The sequence below is a fragment of the Lupinus angustifolius genome, chromosome LG03, assembly GCF_001865875.1.
Source record: "Lupinus angustifolius cultivar Tanjil chromosome LG03, LupAngTanjil_v1.0, whole genome shotgun sequence".
NCBI lineage: Eukaryota > Viridiplantae > Streptophyta > Magnoliopsida > Fabales > Fabaceae > Lupinus > Lupinus angustifolius.
The window spans coordinates 3,024,145-3,050,821 of NC_032011.1; the positions used below are offsets into that span (position 1 = coordinate 3,024,145).

General features: G+C 30.4%; 2 protein-coding genes across 3 annotated transcripts; both read left to right on the forward strand.

Moving 5' to 3' along the window:
- On the forward strand, positions 3,234 to 9,780 carry LOC109343095 (uncharacterized protein At4g15970-like). Its single transcript, XM_019581233.1, has 4 exons — positions 3,234 to 3,567; positions 7,225 to 7,590; positions 8,291 to 8,772; positions 9,652 to 9,780. The coding sequence occupies exons 1-4, from the start codon at positions 3,298 to 3,300 to the stop codon at positions 9,701 to 9,703; spliced, it is 1,170 nt and encodes a 389-aa protein (XP_019436778.1). The 5' UTR covers positions 3,234 to 3,297; the 3' UTR covers positions 9,704 to 9,780.
- Positions 20,191 to 25,957, forward strand: LOC109343096 (kinase-interacting family protein-like). 2 transcript variants are annotated; one of them, XM_019581234.1, is made up of 3 exons: positions 20,191 to 20,371; positions 21,134 to 21,295; positions 24,779 to 25,957. In XM_019581234.1, the coding sequence occupies exons 2-3, from the start codon at positions 21,157 to 21,159 to the stop codon at positions 25,759 to 25,761; spliced, it is 1,122 nt and encodes a 373-aa protein (XP_019436779.1). In that variant the 5' UTR covers positions 20,191 to 20,371; positions 21,134 to 21,156; the 3' UTR covers positions 25,762 to 25,957. The 2 variants fall into 2 exon arrangements, with proteins under 2 accessions (XP_019436779.1, XP_019436780.1); XM_019581235.1 differs by lacking the exons at positions 20,191 to 20,371; positions 21,134 to 21,295 and adding an exon at positions 24,486 to 24,663.

Genomic DNA, 26,677 nt, shown 5'->3' on the forward strand with positions numbered 1-26,677 from the left:
TGAAAAAAAGGAAGCACAACTCCCATTCCATAAAAGTGTGCATCACTTAGTTGTAATTGGTTATAAAAAGTACTAGGTTATTACTACCCTTTTTTGGTAGATGCTTTGTTACACTTTTATGTCTATTCTTCTACACAAACTTTGGCCACACAATGTGTTTTAACCTGAATTTTAGATAAATTCCAAAATGCTTTTATCCTCTCTTCATCACTTTCCTCCACAACCCCTCATACTTTCATAACCTTTCCTCTTCCTTTTTTTCTCAAATATCTCACCCGTTTAAAGAAGCTTAAACCTTGACCATTCCCATTTCCTTCATTTGCTCCATCTGTCAAAAATTGAAGCTTTGGATCCATGAATCATCTATCTTCCCTGGTTCATTATTCAATGGGAGCATATTAGTTGTTCTACAATTTGTGTCGTTCAATATATTATTAATTGTGATTGGTTGAAGAAAATTTATTTTAGTTAAAAATTTAATTATTAAGCATTTTGTGACAAATTATAGCTAATAACATCTGAAGTGACATAAATTATGTAACATATGATGTTGTCCTATATTTAAGATGCTCTCACTCTAAAACATTTCCTTTTGCATTCGAAAAGAGCACATCAATCTCACTGAAGCTCCTAAATCATATCCACCACCTAGAAGCCTTTATAATTTATGATAAGCCAACCATAGTCCCATCGAAAAACCACTCCATTTTTGTGTAGCCAAATTGACCAACAATATTTTGCTAAATAGCATTGCCAAAATTAGACTAAGTTGATAGTATTCTACAGTTCTATCTTATCATTTAGGGAATAGATCCACTTACTTCAAGAATGAATGTCTAGGATGTGGAGTAAGTTTTTTTATTTACTCTTAGAGCAAATGAATCCCCTCCCTATAATTTAACTAACTTTATTTGCTTAAATAACATTTTGACATAATGATTCCTAGGGATCGTGACTATACTACTAAAAACATATAACACGTCATATTTAAAAAATAAGTGTATTTTTGTTTTTGTGTGTTATCATTAATAACTAAATTTTAATTAAAATTAAATATTTAACGTGTTATCAAAGTTTTATTAGTTATCTCCACATAAATATGTTTTCAAATAAATCTTTCTAGAACAAAAAAAACATACCGGAAAAAGAAGCACCCCAAGTGGGATAGAGTTATAAATATGTTTGCTCACAGTGACCCTTATTTTGGGATCAATAGTCTTTGATCCATGTAATTATTTATCTAATTTGTAATCAGTATGCTTTGAAGTTTTGGAGGAATAAAACTTGAATGGTTGTTGTGAGAAATAATCCAGAATTTGTAAATATGGACAAATAATTGCTATAGAAGAAAAATGCATAAAATCTACATTTCTTCGCGGAAGAAGACTACCCTGAATCTTACTTATTCCGCATGCAACAAAGCATATCAATAATTTACCACTTCTTTTATAATGTTACTATTTTTATGTATATTTTTATGAAACTCATTAGTTAGCAAAAATATAGAAAGCCTAATTTTTTGGTAAAAAAACCTATTTTTGGATGTGCACCAAAATTTCTCACTCAATAACTAAAGGCTAATCTCCTCAAGGTATAACATTTATTGAAACTAGTTTAATCCATGTCAAAATCTTTTCCTTACATATGATCAAGATCTAAATATAATAATGATAATATATTGAGTGATTTTTTATAATTTTATATACTTACAAGTATTAATATTTCATATATGAGGTAAGAAGATTGGATAAATACATCAACGTGGAAGAATAAAAAAGTTGAGTATATATCAAGACATAATCCCTTTATTTTTGTTTTCTTTTTTATCAAAACTAACATAAAATGAAAAAAAAATAATGAACTTTTTTTTTTTGGAAATTAGTTCATTCTTCCCTACCTTAGGTCTCATGTGTCCATATAAGAAGCACCCATATCCCATCTCATTGTGAATATAAAGATTCATATATAGTTATTATATTATTCATTTAGATTATTTTTGAAAAGTTAGTAATAATTAAATATAAATGATGAATGATATAAAATTTATCTAAAACTTATCTAAACCCTATACACAATATATAAAACTTATTTACCTTTAATGCATTTATTTTTTCTCTTCTTTAAATACTCATCTCCTATATCCTTTCATTCATTAATTATCTAACCTAGCATAAAGTTGCATTATATAAGTATGTTTGAAAACTTATTTAAATTATAAACTCAACTTATTTTTTTTGTGGAAAAATAAACTAAAAATGGAAGCTCCTCATGAGTTATTTATTTTAAAGTTGACTTATTTTTATATTGAAATGTCAATTCTCATTTTATCCTTAATTACAAGGTTATCTCTATTCTCAATTACACTTCCACCAAACTCCATATTATAAATATGTGTCGTGTTGCTTTTAAATATTGATATTGGTTTTTATTGTCTTTTATTTTAATTTTTTAGCCTTTATAATGAAGTAATAAAAGTTACAAATATTATGCTGATATAAAAATGCATATCTTTGAGTAAAATACATATATGATGATAAATATTAAAAATTTATATTTAAAATATATATATAAAACAACCAAAATAATCACGACATAAAAAAATAACCTTATACTTCCAAAATCACGGGTTGAATTTATTTTGGGTTAGCTTATTTTATTTTTTCACTTCTCTTTTTAGCCCATCATAAAATTTGACATTTGTGTATTATTTATTTTGTGAATTTTGTAATTCAAGTTTAGCAACTTCTATTTATTTGTGTACATATTGTTTTTTAATATTAATATTGACTTTTCTGTTGTATTTTATTTTATTATATTTTTTAGCATTTGTTATGCAATATTAAAAATTAAAAAATTTATAGTAAAAATATATATGATGATAAATATTAAAAAATGTATACTTAAAAAAATAGTGTATAAAACAATCATATCATAAACAAATAACCTTCCTACAATTTTCTGTAATTTATTATGTAAAAAAAACAATATTTATATCTTACCCAAACAGAACATATTAGTTTATATTCAGTTTTCAAATAAAGTAATTAACTATAAATAGATTATAATTTGTTAAGATTATAATATCACATTTTATAAATTATAATCTTAACAGTTTTTAATTTCACAATTTATAAACTAAAATTAAAAAGATAATTCTTAATAAAATGCACGTTTATATACAAATATAATGTTTCATGACATATATTTATATATCATATATAAATAAATATATTCTGGTTTGGTTTATGTGAAGAAATCAAACATGCATAGCTATTCAATATATATAATCTCAATTGCATGAAAACAAAGGGACAACTTTTTTGCCACCCCATTTCAGCTAAGCAAACAATGAAGGATTCAGCCACCGTAGGAGACGCCGAGAACGGCGGCAACAAGCCGTGGAATGCTGGTGGCTCTGGCAGTAGCAGCCATCTTTTGGTGAAATGGGTCGTGAAAATTACTGTGTTCTTTGTTGGCTTTGCAGTGTTGTGGGTGTTTCTATATAACTCTGCTTCTCCTTTTGGTTTCCCTTCAATTTCACATCACTTCATTGCTGTATCAACAAAGGTAACTCTTCTCTCTTACTCTTTTGTTTACTTTTGTTTCTGTGTGTGAAATTGTGTTCTGCAATTGAAACTTTGAGTTTTTGGCTCTTGAGGTTCAATTTTCTGAAGAACAAATATAAAGTTGATTTTTTTATATTCTGGGTATATTGATGCTTTTTTAATGCCTTTTCAGTACATGCTAGTTTTTTTGATTAGTTTGAACTCAACTTTATCTTATAATTTGTATTTATAACAATTTTTATTTATATATTAAATTTATATTTGAGTACGATGAATCTTTATCCTCCTAAATTAAAATTACTATACATATTTGGAAGTTTATGCAGTTAGATTATTGATAGGTGTTTGTTTTCTGAGTGGAGCTAAATGTTTCATTACAATTTTAATTTTCTGAAAAGTGATTAAATTTTTTTTACATGGAAGATAAAAGCAATTATTTCTGAGATTTATAGGAATGGTTCAAGGATCTGTAACTGATGGAGGTAAAAGGGCACAAAATAATGGATAATGACGTGTGTGGGCGTTTTATTCTACCATGATGAATACACTTAGTCATTCTACACATTCAACTACTGTATTATTGTTTATTTTTTGGTACACGTTTCTTCTTTAGGATAAAATAAAATCACTATATTATTTCAATATTTTTATTTTTTATAATTTGGTCCACTTTCTTTCTCAGCTGTTATTATAGTTTACAAATTAAGTTTAACTAAGTTGATTTAATTAGGATTTGATCAAATACTTGAAGACGATGTATCTGTTTCTGGGAAGAGTATTTATTATAGTCTATTTGATGAGGCTTTATTTTCATCAACAGAGTGTATTACTTATTTAAAAAATATATATAAATAAATGAAGTTATTCGGATACCTTATTTCCAGACATTAATCTTTGTTGGTCATAGTTCTATAATAATGGTTTTTTGTTTAAATTAATTTCAGGTAATATATAAATATATGCATAATTTTAAACTATAAAAAAAATAAACTTTTAAAATATTTTATTGACAATTGACAAACACTGGCTAAAGATTTCACAACTAATCAATATTCGTATTAAAAATAGTCGAATATAGTTAAGCTATTTGGTATCGATAGTTATTGTATATCATAATTTATCTATCACCAAAAGAATTAATGTTTCAAAAATTATATTATTTTGTCCAATAATATAAGAATACTACTAACATGTCAAATTATCCTTGCTCTACTTCCCATTTCACACACATGTGCAATTGTTGAATTAATTTTATAAACAAGTACTATTGAATTTATATTCTTTTGCACACAATGTGAAATTAATTTCAATTTCCATTACGTGTGTTATGATTATTCAACCAATTAAGGTAATGTTTTTATTTTCAAGCAGGAAAAAAACTTTATTGTAAACTTTAATTTTTCAGTTGTTTCTTCATTTCCCTCTGCCATGTTAAGAACAGACCCATCTTTTTGAAGTAGAAATACTATCGAATCTACGAGTATTATGTTTATCCATATGGGTCATATGATCATTTAATTCATCTTAGGGGTATAATAATGGATTATTATACTGACTTCAATTATTTGAAAATGACTTTATGATATGTGATTTAATTTAGGGGCCGAAGGCTGGACTACTTAATTGTTATGTCTGATCCTACAAAATATTATTCCATTCATGCATATTAGCTTTGAACTATTAGCCCTTATATTATACGGCGTATTTTAGTTTTTTAGTGTGAGTGGTTGTTTTAAAGCCTTTTTCTTCCACTAAAAAAAGCTTGTTTTCTTGTTTTCTAAGTTCGTGTTTTATTAAAAATATTAATAATGTTGCATCTTACATGTTGTAACTAAATTGATTAATATGTGTGGTATGCACTTTGGAAGTTTTCAAAGTAAAGTTTGGGGTTTCCAACTTTTTTTTTTTTTTGTGGAGAGTCAACTACTAACAGAAATAGTGACATGTGGCGTTTAAAAATATTCAATGGTATAGATTTTAAATAGTTTTGAGTTAAAGTTTTTTTCAAGTTATCAAATCATTATGGATCTCACATTTCAGTACTTGAGAAGATCCCAACCCTTTTTTAGTTCTTGTGATATGTTTGACTTTTACTAATAGTTTAATTAAGACTCAAAGCCATGAAAATAAATGAAAATTTAATAAAGTATTTTTAATTATAATGCATCCAAATGTAAATTTAGTTCATCAAATTTACTTTCACCAAAATTTAATTTGTAAAGTTCAATTTTACCTAACTCAGTTTTCCAAATGGTATCTCAAACACATCCTAACTCTTTTGGTGGCTTGCTTAATATGCTAAGCTACATTCCATACTATTATCATTGGCTAAGATTAGAGAAATCATAAAATAATAATTAACTTAATGTAGAATAATTTTTTTACTAAGCATTGTTGATCTTAACCACTTCAATCATATCTTACCAGTTGATAAAATTCATATCAGGATGAAGGTAACATGATATGCCATATATACCTTAATTTCCCAAAAAACTTTTCATGAAAACATTTAATCCAAATAGTGAAATTTAGATGCCCACCCACCCAATGTGATTTCTTGAGCCTTTGACAAAACTATTGGTATTTCTTGTCACCCATTTGCATAATGTTACTTGCACATAAAAAAAAGCACATATATATTACCTTACACTATCCAATTTTTATTATCCCATTGTATTGCTAGGTTGGTATGATCTCATGTAACAATCTATTTCTATTATTGAATTTTCTTATGAAAAATTGGTACTATATCTTGTTACCTATTTGGTGCTTGTTTGATATTTGAGTGTGAAAGGAATATGATGGATTTCCCTCTTGGGATATTATGCTTTATGGGTCTCATTCTCAACAATGGTAATTTGATAATGTTACACTGTCACCTACCACTATGGAGTAGCTTATGGCATGTGTGAATGTGAGAGCTTTGAAGGCTTCTAGAAAAAAGAAAGAATATTTTCACTCCTTAGTTTTGCAAAAGAAAAAGATTGGAGATGTATGTAAATAAATATCAAACTACACACATTCAGAACTCATATCATTACAAAAAGATGTGAATAAATGAGAATGTTGCGGGTCCCATGTAAAATACATTTTGGACCATGTAGTGTACACCAAAAAGTGGATATATAAACATTAGAATAGTGAATATAACCAAAAAATTCTTTCTAATATTTTGAAAGATAAGTTATTGTTTTTGCACTTGCATTAAATTGAAGGATAAAAGTAATATATCATTATATCTGAAGGATAAAAATGTTATATTGTTCTATTTTTATACTATTTTTAATGTATTTGTCTCTCAAATACTAGAGAGAATCTTAACTCAACCACCTCATATGTGTTTCTATCACTCCCTAATTTGTTAATTTCATATTTGGTGTCTTTCTAAGGTACTTTTTGCCTACTTGTTTCGTTTTGTAACTATTGTGAATCACACAACTTAACATTATTTGACTCCATGCATACTTGATGTCTCATCACTTTACAAAGGGATTGTTGCACCATTAACCATTTATGGAAAACTAGTTGTTTACTTGTTAATTATGCCAAGGGTAACTTTATTTGCACACTTGTCTTATTATTCTCCTTTTTCCATGTGTTTGATGAACATCTTCTATGACCTATGAATGTTTAATGCTATCTCTTCTTTATGTATCAGGAAAGCACTGAGTCAACGCTAGAGAATGTTCTTAGAAATGCTTCTATGGTAGATAAGACAGTGATAATCACAACTTTGAATGATGCATGGGCAGAACCAGGTTCTATATTTGATCTCTTTCTTGAGAGTTTTCACAAAGGGAACCAAACAAAGAAGCTTTTGAATCATTTGGTGGTAGTAACTTTGGACCAAAAGGCTTATACTCGTTGCCTAGCTTTGCATTCTCATTGTTTTCAACTTGAAACCAAAGGTGACAATTTCACTAGTGAAGCATTTTTCATGACCCCTACCTACCTTGACATGATGTGGAGAAGAATTGAATTCCTTAGCAGTGTCCTTAAATTGGGATACAACTTTGTGTTCACGGTATTTATAGTTGTTTTCCTAGAAACTACTTCCTTCAAGAACATACCATGCAAACACACAACACATAAGCACTAGATAACATGAATCGAGATTATCTGTCCCAATTTGGTATTATGTTCTATCCAATAATATAGTGCCACATAGGAACCTTAGCAATGAGTACTGCATGTTTTATTTACTGGCTTATGCTTGTTAAATATGAGCTACAATTTTCAATGATGTGATACCATGTTATCGAGCGAGATAGGATTAAGGGTACCAACTCGGGACACATGGTATTCATTCACATAAAATATCTTTTATTTGTCATATTTGGTGAGTCATATCCCTATCTTACTTTTTTTGTTGCTAAAATGTTTTAAATAATCATATTACATTTTGAGAGAGATACTTTTTTACTGATAAAAATGATAATGATTTGTTGTCTCAAACTGTGTTCCAAGCTATATCTCAGACTACTAATATTAAATTAAAGCAAAAACAAAAAAATAATAAATATCTAATTTTTTAATTGACATGTCATGTTTTCATTCGTCTTAGACATGATTTGGAATACAGTTTCTAGCATAAGATTGTTTTTAAAGGATGACACAAAGTTGTAACACATAAAATAAGAATGTTGTCTCCAATAGACACTTCTATTGGATTTAGATTCAAAATTAATGAATTTTCTTTTTCATGTTTGGGCTTGTCTTTGCAGGATAGTGATATAATGTGGCTTAGAAACCCATTCACAGAATTTTACAAAGATGCAGATTTCCAAATTGCTTGTGATTTTTTCAATGGCAACTCCTATGACTTAAAGAACTTGCCAAATGGAGGGTTCACCTATGTAAAATCTAATGAGAGAACCATTTGGTTCTACAAGTTCTGGTTCAACTCTAAGGATTCCTACCCAAATATGCATGATCAAGATGTTCTCAACCAGATCAAAATGGATCCTATCATTTCCAAAATGAAGCTGAGTATTAGGTTCCTTAGCACAGCTATTTTTGGTGGGTTTTGTCAAGTTAGCAGGGATCTTAACAAGGTTTCTACAATGCATTCCAATTGTTGTGTTGGTTTAGAGAACAAAATCAATGATCTTAGAATTTTGCTTGAGGATTGGAGGAAGTATATGGCATTGCCTGAAAATCAGAAAAAAGAGTCACATTCTACTTGGAGTGTGCCACAAAGTTGCAGGTAAATTAAATGACTTTTTTTTAAACAATTATGTTACTTACATGCACCCACCCACTGATTCATGCAAAATTAAATTTGTGGTATAGAAAAATTTAGCAATTTTTTATTAACACATTAATTAGTAATGTGAGTTAAGGATTAGCATAACCTCAAACAATATATATCATATATCAAAATCTTATAATCATAGCATTATGGTACAACAGTAAATGAAGTCAACATTATTGCTTTGTGCTTAAATTTGAGAAATGGTAGACACCTCTAAATAGAATGGAATTGAAGATATAAATGTTATTTTATGTGTGGAGTAATGGTTAATCAGAACATTCAAAACTACAACATTTTGATTTTAAAGGCTGAAATTAAAGATAGAGAAATATTTCTTACGTCTTGTTCAGTTATGCTTTACTATAAAAAATGTTACCTTACACTATTTTTTTTATAATAGTAAGGATATTTCTTCACATTTTTTGGTAAGCAGCTAATCCTTTCGGGATTCGTGGATGCTCCTCCCCACAAGTGTTGCTCTCAGGAATCGAACCTCAATCTTAAAAATCTAATAGACCTTTAAACTATTAGACTAACATCTTACTTATCTTACCTTACACTATGATTTCACTTCCCCTATTATGTGAAGTGATATGCACCTTACAATTGTGCACATTGTTAGGGGAATACTAGTCAATGTTAAAACATGTGATTTCCAATAAGGAGTTGCTACAATTTTTATTCCTGATTCCAAAAACAATTTTAGTTGTATAGCATTTCACTTTCACAAAGATAAATTTAATAGATGTTTCATTTTATGTTAACATCATTAATTGAATTCATGTTATGTCTTATTTTACTTATATTTTTCACATTGTTGACATCATGAAGGACATCCTTCCAACGTAGCAGACAAAGGAGGAATAATGGGACGAGGTTGTGACAATTGCACTAACTGTTTTATGTTTGTATATAGAGGTATCCACTGGTTGTTTTAAACAAATAAATAAATTATTGGATTTTTTATCTTAAATAAAAGAAATCAGTTTTCCTATTAAATGCTCCTAAACTCTTCTCTCTATAATTATTTGTTATCTGAATGGAAATGGGATAAGAATATAATTGATAAAAAATAATGTTATTTGATCTTCTAGAATAACAATTTAAATAAGAAAACAAAGCTGGAAATTTCTCACTTATAAAAAACGGAGGGGTATATAAGTTTCTTTTTGGGTATTGGATTCTCCAGGAAAACTAATTTTATTCTCTTGATTTATTTGGAAACAAAATAGCATCTTAGTCTATATGTATGTTCTAACCAAAAGTATCGTCTTTTTAAGCACAAATAAATTGCAATGTCTATGTCAATCATGTATCACGTAAGTTTTGGACAAATCAATCTTTTACATCTATACTCATAGTTTAACAGAACATGAGTCATGAGTGAAATTATAACAAAATTATTATTGACGTTTATGATGCCAAACAAGTAGTTTAGCCGGCTCATATCGTTTTAAGGTAATAGGAATGGTGTAAAAAATGTACTGGTTGGTTTGACTGGAAAACTGGCAAACTGGACCCCTAACCGGTACGATATATATGTTGAACCGACCAAATATCAAAATTGGTCAAAACCGGTGAACCGCCGGTATTTGACTAAACCGGTCGATTTATACATATGTATTTTTTTTTTTTAAAACTTACAAACTTAAAAACATATGGTGACTCATCTTTCCAACCATTCTTCAACACTTCAAGGCACATGCTTCCAAGGCTTAGATTATACATTTTAATTCCTAACATTCGTGTGTAATCTCAATGACATTTGTGTAATCTTGGAGTACTGTCTGGAGATATCATTTGGTGCAAATATAATCTCGATATGAGACAACTTTGACTCCTTAGTGTTAAATGTTAAAACTCCAAATTTGTTTGTTTTGTAGAGTGAATTGTGAACTTGTGTCATTTATTTATATTTTGCAGTTGTTAAGTGATACTTTTGGATTGATATATGTTTTGTAATTTAGACTTTGAATTTGTTAAAGATTTAAAATTGTTTGTTTATGTGAATTTTGAGTAGATTATGAATATAAATTATAAATTTGAGTATCTACATGTTTGAATTTTTTTTATTAGAGGTTTATATATATATAAATATAAGCAGGTATGTCTGATTTAACCGATATGCGGTTTAATTACTAAACTATCGGTTGAACTATTGTACCACTATATCAGTACCTTGACCGGTTTGATAACGATATGGTTTTAACAACATTGGGGTAATAGTAACAATTGAAAATATTAACTACTATATAAAATAATATAGTTTTGATTAATATAAAATAAGTACTTTGAGTTAATTAATGTATGACAATATAAGACAAGAGGAGAAGCAAAATAATAATTGATACTTATTAATTTCCTTAAGTGATAAATAATTTGAAAAACAACTAACTTATAAATAGGAAGAATAAGTATATATATTAAATAAACAAATCAAAATAAAGTGTTGAAAATTACAAACAATGAAACGGCAAAAAACGGGTTAAAATATATAACAAGACACAATTATTAAAATTTCCATATGCATCAAATAATATTATTTTAATTAAGTTGTATCGAATTTTTACATATTTAAAAAAAAATACAAGACACAATAATGATTACTAATAAGAGGCACGGGAGCTATGTTTACAAGAATGATGTTAGGGGCTTCATTGGCACCTTTGCTGTGCTCGGTGTTTTGACTCATTCTCTTTCTTTTCTAATTATTGGAGCATTCTCAAGTTCTAGTGGCTTTTTTAGTATCTAGCATTCTGAGACTATAAATGCACTTTTGTTGATACTTAGACAAATATATCTGTACATGGTACAAAGTTCTCAACTGCTAAAGGAATTCTCAGTATTTCATCACATGCAAGGAAAATTTGAAGACTTTTTCTTCCTTTATGTGCAAGTCTTCTTTCTGATTTTAATGAACTGAAATGAGTTTGAATTTAGAGTTCCAAATCGGGCAGTACTTCATGTTGGACATCCAAGTGTAAATGAAGAAGTCTCACATTAAACAAAAAATGGATAAGTTAAAAGAGCATATAAGTGGGTGGACCCATAGACCTAATGCCGATGTGGTGTCAATCTCATTTCTATGCTTGTTTCACTTAGCCCATAAAGAAATGTTGTAACTCATGGATGAAGATCTTCCAATACTTCATCCAGGAAATTTTGAAGATTTTTTTTTGTCATGTGTGCAATTTTTCCTTCTGATTTTAATGAATTTAAATGAGTTTGGATTTTAGAGTCCCAAAGGGTATGTGACTTGGATAGCAATATCATGTTGAAATTGTATTTCAATATCTTAATATGCTTATCATATCAATAATAACATCTTATTCGTAATATGTAGAGGTGAGAAGACAAAACATGGAAGACTTATCATCATGTATCTTTTTAATCTGCAGAGGTCTAATTTCTTTAACACATAATTCAAGTTTAGGTATATATCTTGAAAGACCTATTTAACTATTGAGGTCAAGACTTACATTTTTTAAAACAGTTTCGCTAAATTATTATCCGAGAGAATGTTTAAAACTTTAAATAACTCAGATTTATCATATCTAGTCCGTTTATCAAGTTTTTAAAAAAATAGTAGAGCCCCATACCATTGATTTAACTTATGAACCAATTAGGCAATTTAGTAGACACTTTTGAATGTTTAATACAAACTTTTAAACTTTTTCTTAAATTTTACCATAGAAAAATTGAATTATAGTTATCTTATATATATTTTTAGCAATCACCCTAATAATTGTAATTTGATAAAAAAATGTATACAATAAAAATGTAAGAGTTTTTCATATAGTTGTTGTATCATTTATTTTTTATCATCATTAATTTCGAAAAAAATTCAAATAAAATGTGAATGATGCACTGATTGTATATAAATTTTTACACTATCAATATTTAAATATTACACTCTTGTAATTTTACATATATTAAGGGATTGCTACTAACATCTTCATCATTATTATTATTGTTGTCAATATTATCATTAAGTAGCTAGTGATGTTATCCCATGGAAAATTTACATGAGTAGTGTAGTTTGACTACACTATCTTACGTTTGGTATAAGTTTTGAATTAATTACGGGAATGATGTAGTTTTTATGGATGTCGTGGATAGGGAAATGCGATTTCTCACCAATCTCGTGGACCAGAGCCACAACTTTCTTACACACTCTCTCTCCTGAAGCAAAATCGTGGATACCATGCAGGACTTCCATAGTCGTGTACGGTATGCACAAGATTGAATGAGACATGGTGAGTTTTGAATTTTCCTTTTACACGAATGGTAGGGTTATTTATTGTTTTAGGAGTTAGTTTTATTGATTATAGTGAGTTTTTAAAAAAAAAGTTAAGATTTATGATTTTTAGTGTATAAAAATAGTATGTTTAAATTAAAATTTTAAAATTGAATTGAATATGATAATTTTATTAAAGTGTTAGTTTTGTGGAATTTGGTTACAGTTTTTGATATTTTTTAACATTTATTGTAGTAGTTATTTAAAAATAAAATGCATAAATTAAAATTATAAGATAATTTTATAGAAATGAGATTGATAATTGTATTAGGAATTCGAAAATGCTTACATTTAAAAAAACAGAACGAGAATAGAAATTCCTAATGGCGTCTATGAGATGATGTTCCACATTCAGGTGCATTTCCCCTTCGAGGCGGTTGGACTCTTAGTTGTTGTTGTTGTTGTGATTGATGGTGTCTTGGTTGTCCACTTCCACCTCTAAATATTTGTGGCTCCTCCCCATCTTCATCGTCATCATCTTCATCATCTTCATCAGGTTGTGAATGCATTGTCTGTTGATAATATTGTTCAGAGTTGAATGCCGACAATTGAGTATTTGAAGTAGTGTCAAACAATTATGGCATTCCTTGAAATTGCGAAGAAGATGCTAAGTGAGAGAAGGAGTAGTTACCCATTGCTCTGAAACCTTCAAACCCAAAGGGTTTTTTTGAGTGTATGCATGCGGATAAGTATCCGTCTGAGTTTGACTCCCATAATGTTGCTGAAACTCAAGTGTAACAGGCATTTGAAACTGTTGTGTAGGAGGAGCTTCAGAAGTAGTTGAGGAGAAGGCGTTTGGAAGTACTTGAACAAACGCTTCCACATCTCATTGCAGTTTAGGTAGATGTCATTCAGTGACTGCAACGGATTTGGAAAACATTTGTAGGAGCACACCGATCCCGAATCATTTTAATAAAATTGTACTTAAAAAAGTGGAAAAAATTAGAATAATGAATATCTGAATAGAATTTAAATTAAATTGGAAATACAAATTTTTTGATTCTTACCGATCCAGCTGAATATGCTCCATCTGAAGAGATGTATTTCCTTGTCTTTTGTAAGTATCACTGCATATACTGCGAGCAAGTAGTGATACAAAGGTTGGCCATCGGGAAAACCATTTACCACATAGTTTTCCCGGTTATTCCATATTTGAATCCACTAGTTATGCTTTTGTGGTCAATTGTAGTCATTTTTCCCACGTAGATCCATCTTGTGTTGTTTATTCAGATTAATTGGATCTTCTGGGATGAGTTGTTATAGACCAAACTACCTCATAACCCGATCAACAGCAAGCCACTCAACAAGTGCAAAGTAGATGAGTGACACACGTGCTCGAGCTATATCAGGTATCGTGCCCACATAGATAATGTTCCTATATGAGGTCTAGACAAACTGATATATAAAAATAAATTAGTAATGAATTAATAACAACAAAAAACATAGAAATAATAATAAATAAATTAATAGTAACAATTTACAACAATTACTTGATCAATGCTCAATCGATCTAACATTGATCGTATTATATTGGTTGCATGATCAGGAATATTGGTGGTGATTAGATGTTGCGACCACCTAAAATGTAATGTTATATGAAGTTAGTATGAAATAAATAGTTTGAAATATAAACTATTACAATTCCAAAGAAATTGAAAATAATATTTACCTTTGGACTAAATGGAATATTTGTAAATCATCATCATATAGTCTTGGAGCCAGCATTGGGATGCGGTCATACGCCCAAGACTATAGAAGCAGCAAGCATCCTCGAATTTCAATCTGGTGACTAATTAGCGCCGCACGATATAATCCTCGACATAAACATGCCAATACAGTTGAACCCCAACTATATTGGTGTGTCTGTGATAAGTCCTCCTGCAATTGGAGATACATCAGGTGGACTCATGACCCTGATGTATCTAGTATGAGGAAGCCTCCAATCATACGCATTATGAAGGCTCTTGCAAGTTGTTCAATAACCACATCATCAACACCTTCTAGGAGCACTGCAATGGTTGAGTCTAGCCAACTCATTTAGATCCTCTGACCCATAATTTGTTTATCAGTTGGGATAGCACCCAACAAGTTGTGACAAATGATTTCCTAATTTGTGCTCGTAATTTTAGTAATAGCAGCTCCATTAACATGTAACCTAAGTTGGTATGTGACGTCTTCAAGTGTTACAGTGCACTCACCAATAGGTAGATGGGAGGTATGAGTCTCTGACCTCCATCTCTCAACTAATTATGTAATGACGTGGTTGTTGATTTCCATTGTTCGAATATCTAGAATGTGGCCAAACGCGGTGTTATGCATAACTTCTAACACCGGTGCCTATAGTTATTGTTGCCAAAAATTGTATCTTGCTCGAAACATAACATCTCCACCATTCCATATGTTGGTGGAGACATGGTCTTTTTGAAGGGTGGGAAGGGAATGGTTAATAGGACGTGAATCAATATGTTCCATTTTTTGGACTAAATATATCGGGAAAGATTTGGAAGTAATTCAGAAGGGAATAGGAAGAATTTGATGATTTGGTGTGAGAATGAAGGGGGGACGTTCCCAATTTATAGAGTTAGAAGTCGTGGATGAGGGCCACGACTTCGGTGAACTCGTGTATAGGGTCCACAACTTCCAAGCAGGTCGTGGAAGTTGTACCCCAACCCTGCATAGTTTTCTAACCTTAAACCCTAGCCTGGGCCAATGTCGTGGATGCTATCTATGAGTTTCATTAAAGTTGTGGATAGGGTCCACGGTTTTCATTTAAGTTTTTGAACGAATCCCGTGCATGTAGTCCACGACTTTCATTTAAACCCTAGCCTGCACCAATCTCGTGGGTACAGTCCACGACGTTCCTTAAATTTTGGCAGATCTCGTGGGTTCAGTCCACGAATTTCATTTAATTTTTGTTTTGGTAAACAAAAATTTTAAACGTAATTAATGGTGGTATTTATTTTTGTTTTAATGAGTGTAATTATTTAGGTTTTAATAAGTGTAATTATTTAGGGTTAAGGTACTTAATTAAAATTTCAATATATAACACAACTTTATGTTACACAAATTAGAATTTCAATATATTACAGAAGTTGATATTACATAAATTCTAACATTACATAACTTAGTTTTGCTTTGAACTTTGACCGACTTCGGTATTTCTAAATGGACATTTCTTCTTATTGTGTCATTCACTCCTACACCACCCATATTTTTTAATTTGTTGGGATTGAGAATCATCAATTTCATTGTATATGCGTGTAGTTTTTGGTCTTCCAGTATGGTTCCTACGCATATGCGGATTAGGAATGAAGGTTGGACCTAAATAAGGAGGCAAATATTCTTCATTTCCAATGAGTTGAAACTCATGTGCATAAACCTTCTGCAAGTTCTCTAACCAATAAATTGGTGCGATAAACTGCTCATAATCTAAGTTCAGTGATGCACATGTAGCACCAACATGTGAGCCTGGCAATCTAAGTGATTGAAATTCCCCACAATCACATTAATTTTCGATTAGTCTCACTATTTATACCCTTAAGTGTCGACTCCCACCGGTACCAGCAACTTCAACCTCTAAGACTCCTGATTTCCGTGAAAAACTTCATACTACTTAACATGTAGCTTTTCTGTTATTTTCATTGATCACCTTCTTTGCAATATACATGACCTATCCTTATCATGTTAGTTGCTTCATTTCTATAGTGTACAAACCATGAGTTCAGTCTATGATATATTGCTCCAACAAGTGCAGTAATTAGCAAGGCTCTTGCCCCTTTCAGAACGACATTAACACATTTTGCCAAGTTCGTCGTCATATGGTTGTATCGTCTCTCATCATCATATGATTGCGTCCGTTTTTATTTTGGGATCTTGTCTAACCAAGCTACTACCCTCAAATTCTTTTGACGCAATAGAGCAAACATTCGCTCGAATCGAGGCCGCATCAACTCATACTCTACAAGTTTATTAATATTAACATAAATCACATAAACAAATATTTTAACATAAATCACATAAATTTCAATACATACCCATTTCGATGACTTTTTCTTTCATATCATTATCTCAAAACTCCTTGTTGAAATTGCTAGCAACGTGACAAATACAATATACAGATTGTGCATTACACCATTGTGGGAGCTCAAAACGAAGTGCACCCAACAAACATGTACCCCTATCTGATATTGTACAAATATTCGGTTGTGGGATAACATATGTCCGTAGATTGTAGAAAAGTCATTCCCATGCTTTTTTGGTCTCTCCTTCCACAATGACAAATGCTACTGGAAATATATGTCTATTATCATCTTGTGAACTAGCTATTAGCAATGTTCAAATATATTTTCCAGTAAAAAATGTGTCATCCAGTTGAAGGATTAGTTTGCAAAAAGCAAATCATTCAATGCATGGCTTGAAAGCCCAAACTACCCTATCAAGAATTAAAGTATTATGTTCATCATGGTTAGATGTTGAATATCTTACAATTGTGTCTGGTGCATAATATTGGATAACATTCAACCAACGAGGTAACTCCTTGTGCGATCCCTCCCAATCACCATAAATTTGGGACATTGTTATTTGTTTAGCAGTCCAAGCCTTCCTATATGTCACCTTATAACTAAAACGAATGACTACCTCTTTAACTGATGCTTTAATTGGTATAACAAGATCTTCAGATACTAGTTGAACAATGCAGTTTGCGATGAAAAATGAGTTCAATTTCGTGTGATCTTGAGAAATATTAGTGAATACACAAGTGTGTCTTCCACTAATTTTTCCAATCTCTCAAATATCACGCTTCGCACTTTTCGATGCTCGAATTCTCCATTCATACCCAGCACCATAATATTTACATTTTATAACAGCCTAGACTCATTCACATGGTAATCAACAGAATTCCTAATATAAAATTATTTTACAATATTTATTGTTGCTTTCTTTGATTCAAATTGCATACCAACAAAGAGATCATTATTCACATCATTACCTATGTGAGTACTTCTATATTAAAATTTTTGTCCAGGCTTATAATCAATGCTAACAAAAAAAGATGAAGGAGTATCATATATTATGCTAACTGGTTCACTAGTGGTAATCTGAACATCATCATCATCATCAACACGTAGCTCAATGTCCTCATCATGACTAAAATCACTAACAATATCTCTAATAATTACATCTATATCTTGAATAATCACACTTCTTACGTTTTATTCATTCGGTGTGGTTTGAGCCGTGGTGGGGTATATATGTTGTTTGAAATCGTGGATCCAAGACACGACTTGGATCTCGTGTCCTTGGTCCACGAGAATTGCATGAAACTCGTGTATCTAGTCCACGATATTGCCATGAAAGTCGTGTCCCTGGTGCACGACTTATATGAAGGCTGACACGGTGTAAGAAAGTTGTGGCTCTAGTCCACGAGATTGGTGGGAAATCACATTTCCCATCCATGACTTTGGTAAAATCGTGGACACTTTCCACGACATCCATAAAAACTACACCATTCCCATAATTAATTCAAAACCTATACTAAACGTGGGATAGGTAGTCAAACTACACCACCCACGTAAATTTTCCATTATCCCACCATCTCTGCCATAGTTTTGTAGTCACTGTTATCTTCACCACAATCATCAGTTTTGTACTTGTTGCTATGCGGGTCAACCTCGCTCCACCACCTAGATTTTGCCAAACTGGCTTGAACAATCTTGGATAATTGGCAAGAGAGTATACTTGTGAGGCAAGTTACATATATTTCAATAATAATAATAATGTAAAATTAAAATCATAATGCTATACAATAACAATGCTGCCATGAGTCAGACTCTACTCTAATAATTGAGAGGGAAATATTGTACAACATAAACAAAAAGTAAGATAAAAAGATAATTATATCATTTTATTCACACTTGCAATGACACTTTTATCTTAAAACTAAGTGTAAAAAGATCACTTCTCTCTCTAGTAATGGAGATGATCCTACTGTATTGCAAGATATAAGGAGATATCTTATTTATGAGTGAGATATTAAGTGTCTATTTACACTTATGAAAAACTCAATGTTATTGATTTAGTAGGGAGTAGGGAGTAGGGAGTATGGGTAGATAATTTGGAGTGCCAATCCTCTCACCCCTTATTCATATATAATAGTATAAGGAATGATTTGAGTATTATTTTTTTTGTTAAGCTTAACTAGGCTTGCTCATTGAGAAATATATTTTATCTAAAAATAATAATTATGAACTCACGAACCAACATGATTCAACTTAGATTCAATTCATGCTAAATGCGATTTGGATGAGAAATAACTAAGATGTATGAGAGAAAAAACAGAAAGAAGGTACCACAAAACAGAAGCATTAGCAATTATGGCAAACATCAAGGAAGAGAAGATTTCCGGCAAGGCAATCCTACTATGAACAAGGTCAATAGTAGTTGTTCTATGTGTCTTTTTTAACTAAAGTAGCTCAGGTAAAAAAATGGAACAAATATTTGTTTTGTCTCATCTTATATGTTATCTCCTATCATTTAAAATATAATATATCAATTAAAATGTAATTTATTATTATTATTTTGATTTATTATTATTGGTGTAGGATATTATATGAAACAATGTTAACAAACTTGAGTTATTTCGATTTATACTGAATTAATGCAGTGGAATCATTTTTTGGACGGTGCAAAATGGTTGAGAACATGAGTCCAATTAGTAGTGTTTACAGTGGCCAATTATACAATTCGATCTTCATATCATTGATATGTCCGGAAAAGAAAAAGAACTTTGCCCATAACGCTAGTTTCGGCTTGAAAAAATGTTAATATTTACCATGACTACATTATTTAAGAAAGAAACCATCTTATAAAATGATATTTTACACTGAAATTAAATTAAATTTTCCAACATTATTTTTTCTAATGCAATCCTTGCACCAATGAGCTATGATTTTCAGTTTCAGTTTCCTATATTCTTTCTTTAAGTGGTACATGCTTGATTCCCACATATATATAGATATTCTCGGCTTGCCTCCGGTACGAGGATACATGTGAGAAACCAAAAAAATTTTTCTCTTTAAACTCCTTCACTTTTTCCAATTTCTTTAGTTAATATTCTATCTTAAGCAAATCATAAATTACTCAACACTCTTTTCTTTTTCCTTTCAAACCCACTTCCCTCTCTGTTTATCATCAAACCTGATTTTCACCTTTTCTGTTTCACATTAACCAACCTCTCTTTCAATACTTTGCCCGGTGAGTTTCTCATTCTCTTCTTCCACTCTATTTGTTTAGTTTTTGTTACTGTCCTTTCATTCTTATTTTTTGTAGCCACTGAAGTAGAGAAAAAACAGAGTACTCTGCGATTATAATGTACTATAACTATAGTTCCTGAGTACCAAGTAATCTAATTTTTGTTTCTTAGTTTTATTATGTTACATTTCTTTAATGGGTATGTTTGGTTTTTCAAATTTAGAGTAGCAATGTTCAAAAGTTTTGAACTTTATCCTCATTTTCCTCTGTTTTCTTGGTTGCCAAACATACAGAGAATACTAAGAACAAATTTTGAATCCCCTTCTTATCATTCCTCCTGTTTTTATCAATCGTTCACATGATCCTATTCTTCATTGAATTTGAAAATTGAGAGAAAAAATGAATTTTCCTTTTTGAATTCAGAATACGCAGGTTTATAATGCATGGGGATTTGCATTTACATTTTCACTAGTATTTTCTCTCTTCTACTTCATGTTCCATTCTTTCTTAAACCTGAAGGCCCCACTATTTGTGGGGAACACATCATCCCACATTTTGTGTCGTCCTGAGATTGTGATTAGTTAAAAAAAAATATTTAAGTTAAAAAGTTAATTATTAAATATTTTTTAAGTATTTTTTTGATCAATTACCTAATATTACTAAGATGTGGTTAAATATTTATGGCATTAGGCATTTTTTCTTGCATGAAAGAGTGAGATTGTTGTTTTATGATCTCATCTATTATTACTGCATTGTGTGTATAAGGGAACTTTGAAGCAAGGATACTAATGGAGTGGGACCCAAGTATTGTGAATATATGTAAGGAGAAAGTAATTTCAAACACTAGTTCATTACTTTCCTCATCCACAAAAGGATTCAAAGACAAGGACATTGTTTTCCCCTCTTGGCTTCTCACCAGCATTTCTGGTATGTAATAAATTCACCCTACAGTACCTAAATTAATTTGTACTGTTTATCATGTGAAACTTTGGTTATAATGTGACTCATATATCTATTATATTAGGTTTTGTTCGAGATGAAAAAAATTATTTAAGATATTTGAGTGGTTGGATCATCACATTAAATGTTAATGTTTGGGGCATGATTTTAGTATCTAATTATAATTAGAGTAAAAAATATATGCTTAGCATAAAAGTTGTGTATACTATTAGTTTTTTATTTATTATTCATATTTAATTATCATTAATTTCTTAAAAAAATAATATAAATAAATTGTAGATAATATTGTGAGTGTATATAAATCTTTACACTAATTATAGTATTACACTCTTATAATTATACCAATTTAATAGAAGTTATATTAATTTTTTCAAATTAGTTAAATGAGTCACAACTAATTAAATATTTTCACATTTAATACTTCCAACATTGTTAAAATAACAATTTAATAAACAAAAACATATACATGCAAAATTACACTATTATACTATACTTAATTTTAAGAATTATTAATGTCATAAAAAGTTTTAAACTATCCTTCACAATAATAAATGAAGTGTGGTAAAGAAAATGCTCAAAATTGAATTTAATGTGATCACAAGTAGTACACTGAAGTGAAGTAGCAACCTTGTCAAGCAATCAATCAAATCATCAATAAGTAAAAGAAGGGATGAAGAAGAAGAATCAACGTCATACATATTAATCCAGATCTTTTCAATGATGGCTACACGCCACATAAATAAACTTTTTATAATCTAGATTTTAAATTATTTTTTATAAAAATAATTTTAAATTATCAAATTCTTATCATATGAGTAATCATATTCTTCTACTAAATTTTACATATAAATTAATCAGTAGACAGTATTATTTTGTGATGCATATTATTTTTTATGGTAAAGAGCTGTGAAATGTATAAGTCTTCCTTGGAAACAGTAAATGCCGTACATATTTATTTACCTTCTTACCCCACGTTCTATTCTTCACGCGCCTAGGATGAGTCAGAAAAGAATAACATATCATTTTCATTAGTAGTATTATGTTTGGTTTGGTTTTTGGGTTTAAATTATTACATTACTATGGTTTTGTTCCATTTCTTTTGGTTCTTTAATAAGTTTGTTTTGATTATGGAGGAAAAAATTAGACTTTGGAAAAAGTTGATATTATTTGTGTATTGTCTTTTTTCGTGGGTAGCTGTTGACATAACTTCTGCTTTGGGAGTCTCTCTATTTTCAAAATTAATAAATTTGATTTGAATCAAGTTTCCAAATATATGTTCTTTGATAGGGCCAAAAACCCAATGCCCTTTTGTTCTTTTGCTTGCCTTTTTGGAAATCCATTTTTGAGTGATATATATTCCTAAGAAATCAACAAATATACATGTTATAAACTACCATTTTAAATTACATTTGTGACACATGTAACCTATTTTGGTCCTCGAACTTTTTACCTATATCAATTTGGTCCTTTAAATTTGAAATATGGGTATATGTGAAAATTTGTAAGAACTAAAATGATATTCATTGGATTATTTATACAAGGATATAATTGTTCCTGTCCTATGTTTTTTAAATGAATTTAATATGTATATATTGATAATGTAAATGTTTTTTAATTCTCAAATAAAAGTAATACAAATTAATGGTGGATAACATGTTGATAGTATAAAAAACTTTACATTATCTGTGCATATATTTTAAATTGTCAATAAATCATCTTCAAATCATATGTTAATCATCATTGACTCTAAAACAAAATTAATATAAATCAATAATGGATAATATGGTGAAACTAGTTAAAATTTAGGTAAACTTTCAGGCCATAATTTTAAAGTCTTTCAAAATTTGAAAATACATGAACCTTACTAGACAATACATAAAATGGACCTGATCCATGTCATTGCATTGTTGCAGTACACATAAGATTTTTGGGTGATCTGTAACGATGAGCTTTCCATTTTAGCATAGTTTCCAGTGCACATGTTTTCTTAAACTTTCTTGATTTTATTCTAAAAAAATAATCTGAAAGTTGGAAGATAAGTGCTTTTTAAGGGTGGAAACAGGCCAGGCCGCCTACCAGGGGCCTATTACCTGGCCTATAACAGGCCAGGCCAGGCCAGGCTTTCTTCGTAAACAGGCCAGGCACAGGCTTTTTGAAAAGCCTATTTAGTTAAATAGGCCAGGCTGTAGGCCATCCAAAAGGCCTATTAAGCCTAACAGGCCGGCCTATTTAATTATATTATGTAATATGTTCATATTATACAATTTTAATATAAGTAATATTATTATACATATGTAATATTAATATAAAAAATATAATTTAATTGTTAGGGTTAGAAGAGTCTAATTAAAAGTAGGAATATTAACCTATCTAAATGTAGATATGATGACCTATTTCAAGATGATATAGTAAAACAGGCTTTTAAACAGGCTAACAGGCCAGGCCAGGCTTTTAAACAGGCCAGGCCTAGGCTTTGAAATTTTTTTTAAACAGGCTAACAGGCCAGGCCCAGGCTCCTACATACTATATAGGCTGGGCCTGTTTAAGGCAAAGCCTGGCCTGGCCTGTTTCCACCCTTAGTGCTTTTCTATCTACAGTGTCACATATGCATAGAGTGTAGTACATGATATTGACCTCTGCATTCAAATTTCAAAACTAGAGTAGATGTAGCCGTACTCTACAATCCCATGCCTAGTACTCTATACCTGCAACATGCACCTAGATTGCAATACCAATTTAAATTCAAATAATTATAGATACACATATATATATACCCATATTCATTATTTTATATTTTTTAATTATCTTATTGCATATTTTTCATATTTACATTAAATAGTTTTTACATTGTCAATCCATTATTTAACATTGATTTATATTGTTGTTATTATAAAATCAATCATAATTAATACATGAATAAATGGTAGGTGATTTACTGACAATATAAAAAAGAGAAAAAAATGTATGGAGTTTTATATATTGTCATTGTGTTATCTATCATTGATGTTTAATTATTGTTGACTTTTCAAAAAATAATTCAAATGAATAGTAAATGATGAGGTGCGTGTATAAATATTTACATACACTCTGTGGAAAAAAAAAACACTTATATACAGATATTAAATCCTTGTATTTATTATTGGTTTTATATGTGTTCCATTCTCATATGTCATTGTTGGTTGTGCTGTTACTTTTTTAGACCTCAATAACTCAGCTCATCAACCTATTTGAGATATGTGCTTATATTAACCTCTTTTTTGGTGGATCTCAATGGTAACTTTGTTACAAAAATTGTGACTTTCATAACTTGAAAGCTATGGAACTGAGTAAATCAGGTAAAGATAAAGTATTGTTATTATTAATTTATTATCACTATTATCATTGTTCTGAGTGTTCATTTTTCTTGCACGCTACTTAAAGTTTGGATTTTTTTTTTGTCTTTGATGGTAGATTTGGAAGAGAGGATGAAAATGTTGGCAATGAATAATCATAACACAATGGAAGATGAAGAGTTTGGTGACACTTTTGCAGAAAGAGCAGAATCTTACTACCAAAAGAGGCCACAGTTACTGTCACTGTTGCATGATTTGTACAATGGCTATATCACTTTATCTGACCGTTACATACAAACATTGGCAAAGCACAAGAATCATTATCATAGTAAACACTCTTCTCAAGTTTCAACACTAGATGGTGGTGGCTTCTCTGACCAAGAAGAAACTAGTGGTGTATTAAGTCACCTTGATTCAGATATTGAAAGCTCAATCTCTTACCAACAACACCCCTCAATGATAATGATCCCTAGAAATACTATGCTTGATTTTGATGTTGATGTTGAAGCAATTGTTGCTGAGCTTGTGATTAAGAATGTTGAGTATGATATGTTGATGCATGAAGTTAGTGTCATGGAGAGGAAGTTTTGTGATTCATCAAGGAAAAGTGAGTTACAGAAGAGTTTGCTTGAAGTGTTGGAATCTGAGAGGCTTGTTTTGTTGAATGAGAATGCTAGTTTGAGTTATAGGGTCAACACATTAATGGAAGAGAACAATGAACTCATGACTGAGTCAGTGTTCATTAAGAGAAAGGCTGGGGAGTTAGCAAAGTGTGTTATGAAGATGAGAGAGGATCATAGAGTTTACTTGCTTCACAAGAAAATTGAAGATCTTCAAGCCCAGATAAATGGTTTGGAGAAAAGGAACAAGGAGTACTATGATAAGCTTCTGAGAAGAGATGATAGCATTGGAAGCAAGGGGAAGAATGGTGGTGATGGAATCGCTTTCGAGGTTCGGGTTCAAATGGAGAAATTTAGGAGGTTCAAGTGGAAAGATAGCATTTCTAGGAAAGATTCTGATGTGAAGAAAGCTCCTAGTTTGTGGAAGAAGCTGAAGAACATGGACTTGTTATTGTGTGGGATGAATCCAACTTGTGCTTGATGATATTGGCATATAGTTCTTATTTTCATAGAAGATTTATTAAAATTTCTATGTATACTTTTTGGCACTTGAAAAAGTATTAGATTTCTAGGTTTCTATGCATGGAATCTCTAGCGAATGCTTGGTAAAGTAAATTGTAGATCATTTAGCATCATCTTCTAATGCTAGAATGAGTGAGTAAATGCTTTTGCCTTCACTATTTAGCTTATCAATTCTGCTAGTTTTATTATGTTTAAGACTTGTTTAACCAAAGTATAATTAGAGCTATAGTGTTAGAAGCATCAGCTGATTAAAAAAATTTCAAATGCCCTTTTCAATTTCCACTTTTACACCAAATTTTGCTCTTTGTATTCTCATGTATTTGAAGTTTGGGGTGTTACTTTTACCATTATGTCCAAATTTGCAAAGGTTGTTGTTAGAACTTAGAAGCATAATGTGTGGGTTGGATTTAAAGTTCATAAATATGGTAGGGTCAGATTAATTGCAAGTTTTGTAATGTAGCTGTTTATAGTTTTGATTGAATTGATTCAATAAATTCCTACTGTACGATAGAATTGTAGTTCACAGTTTTATTTTTGAATGTTCTCTAGGCTTCAGTTTTCAACCCCACTAACAATATCAACAATGATGAACTCTATTATGTAGGATATGGTTTGAGATATGATATAAGACAATAAATCTTTGTTGATGTAAAGATTGTATTTTTTTCTAAAGGGTGTCCTAGTCAGTGTCTTCAATTAACAATTTGGATATATTAATTAATTCTCAATATAAACAATTTTATATTTTGAGGGAGAGAAAGCAAGTGTATGTGAATGGGTTTTCTGTTTTTGTTTCTATTATTAATCACAATTATAATAGTGACCAATTGTTTTTATTATCTATAAAGTATAAATGTGATTCTTGTTTTTATATT

Coding starts and splice junctions, on each gene's coding strand:
- LOC109343095 (XM_019581233.1), top strand. CDS start 3,298: ATGAAAACAAAGGGACAACTTTTTTGCCACCCCATTTCAGCTAAGCAA. Junction 7,591..8,290: donor GATACAACTTTGTGTTCACG/GTATTTATAGTT, acceptor TTGTCTTTGCAG/GATAGTGATATAATGTGGCT. Junction 8,773..9,651: donor AGTGTGCCACAAAGTTGCAG/GTAAATTAAATG, acceptor GACATCATGAAG/GACATCCTTCCAACGTAGCA.
- LOC109343096 (XM_019581234.1), top strand. CDS start 21,157: ATGGAGTGGGACCCAAGTATTGTGAATATATGTAAGGAGAAAGTAATT. Junction 21,296..24,778: donor GCTTCTCACCAGCATTTCTG/GTATGTAATAAA, acceptor CTTTGATGGTAG/ATTTGGAAGAGAGGATGAAA.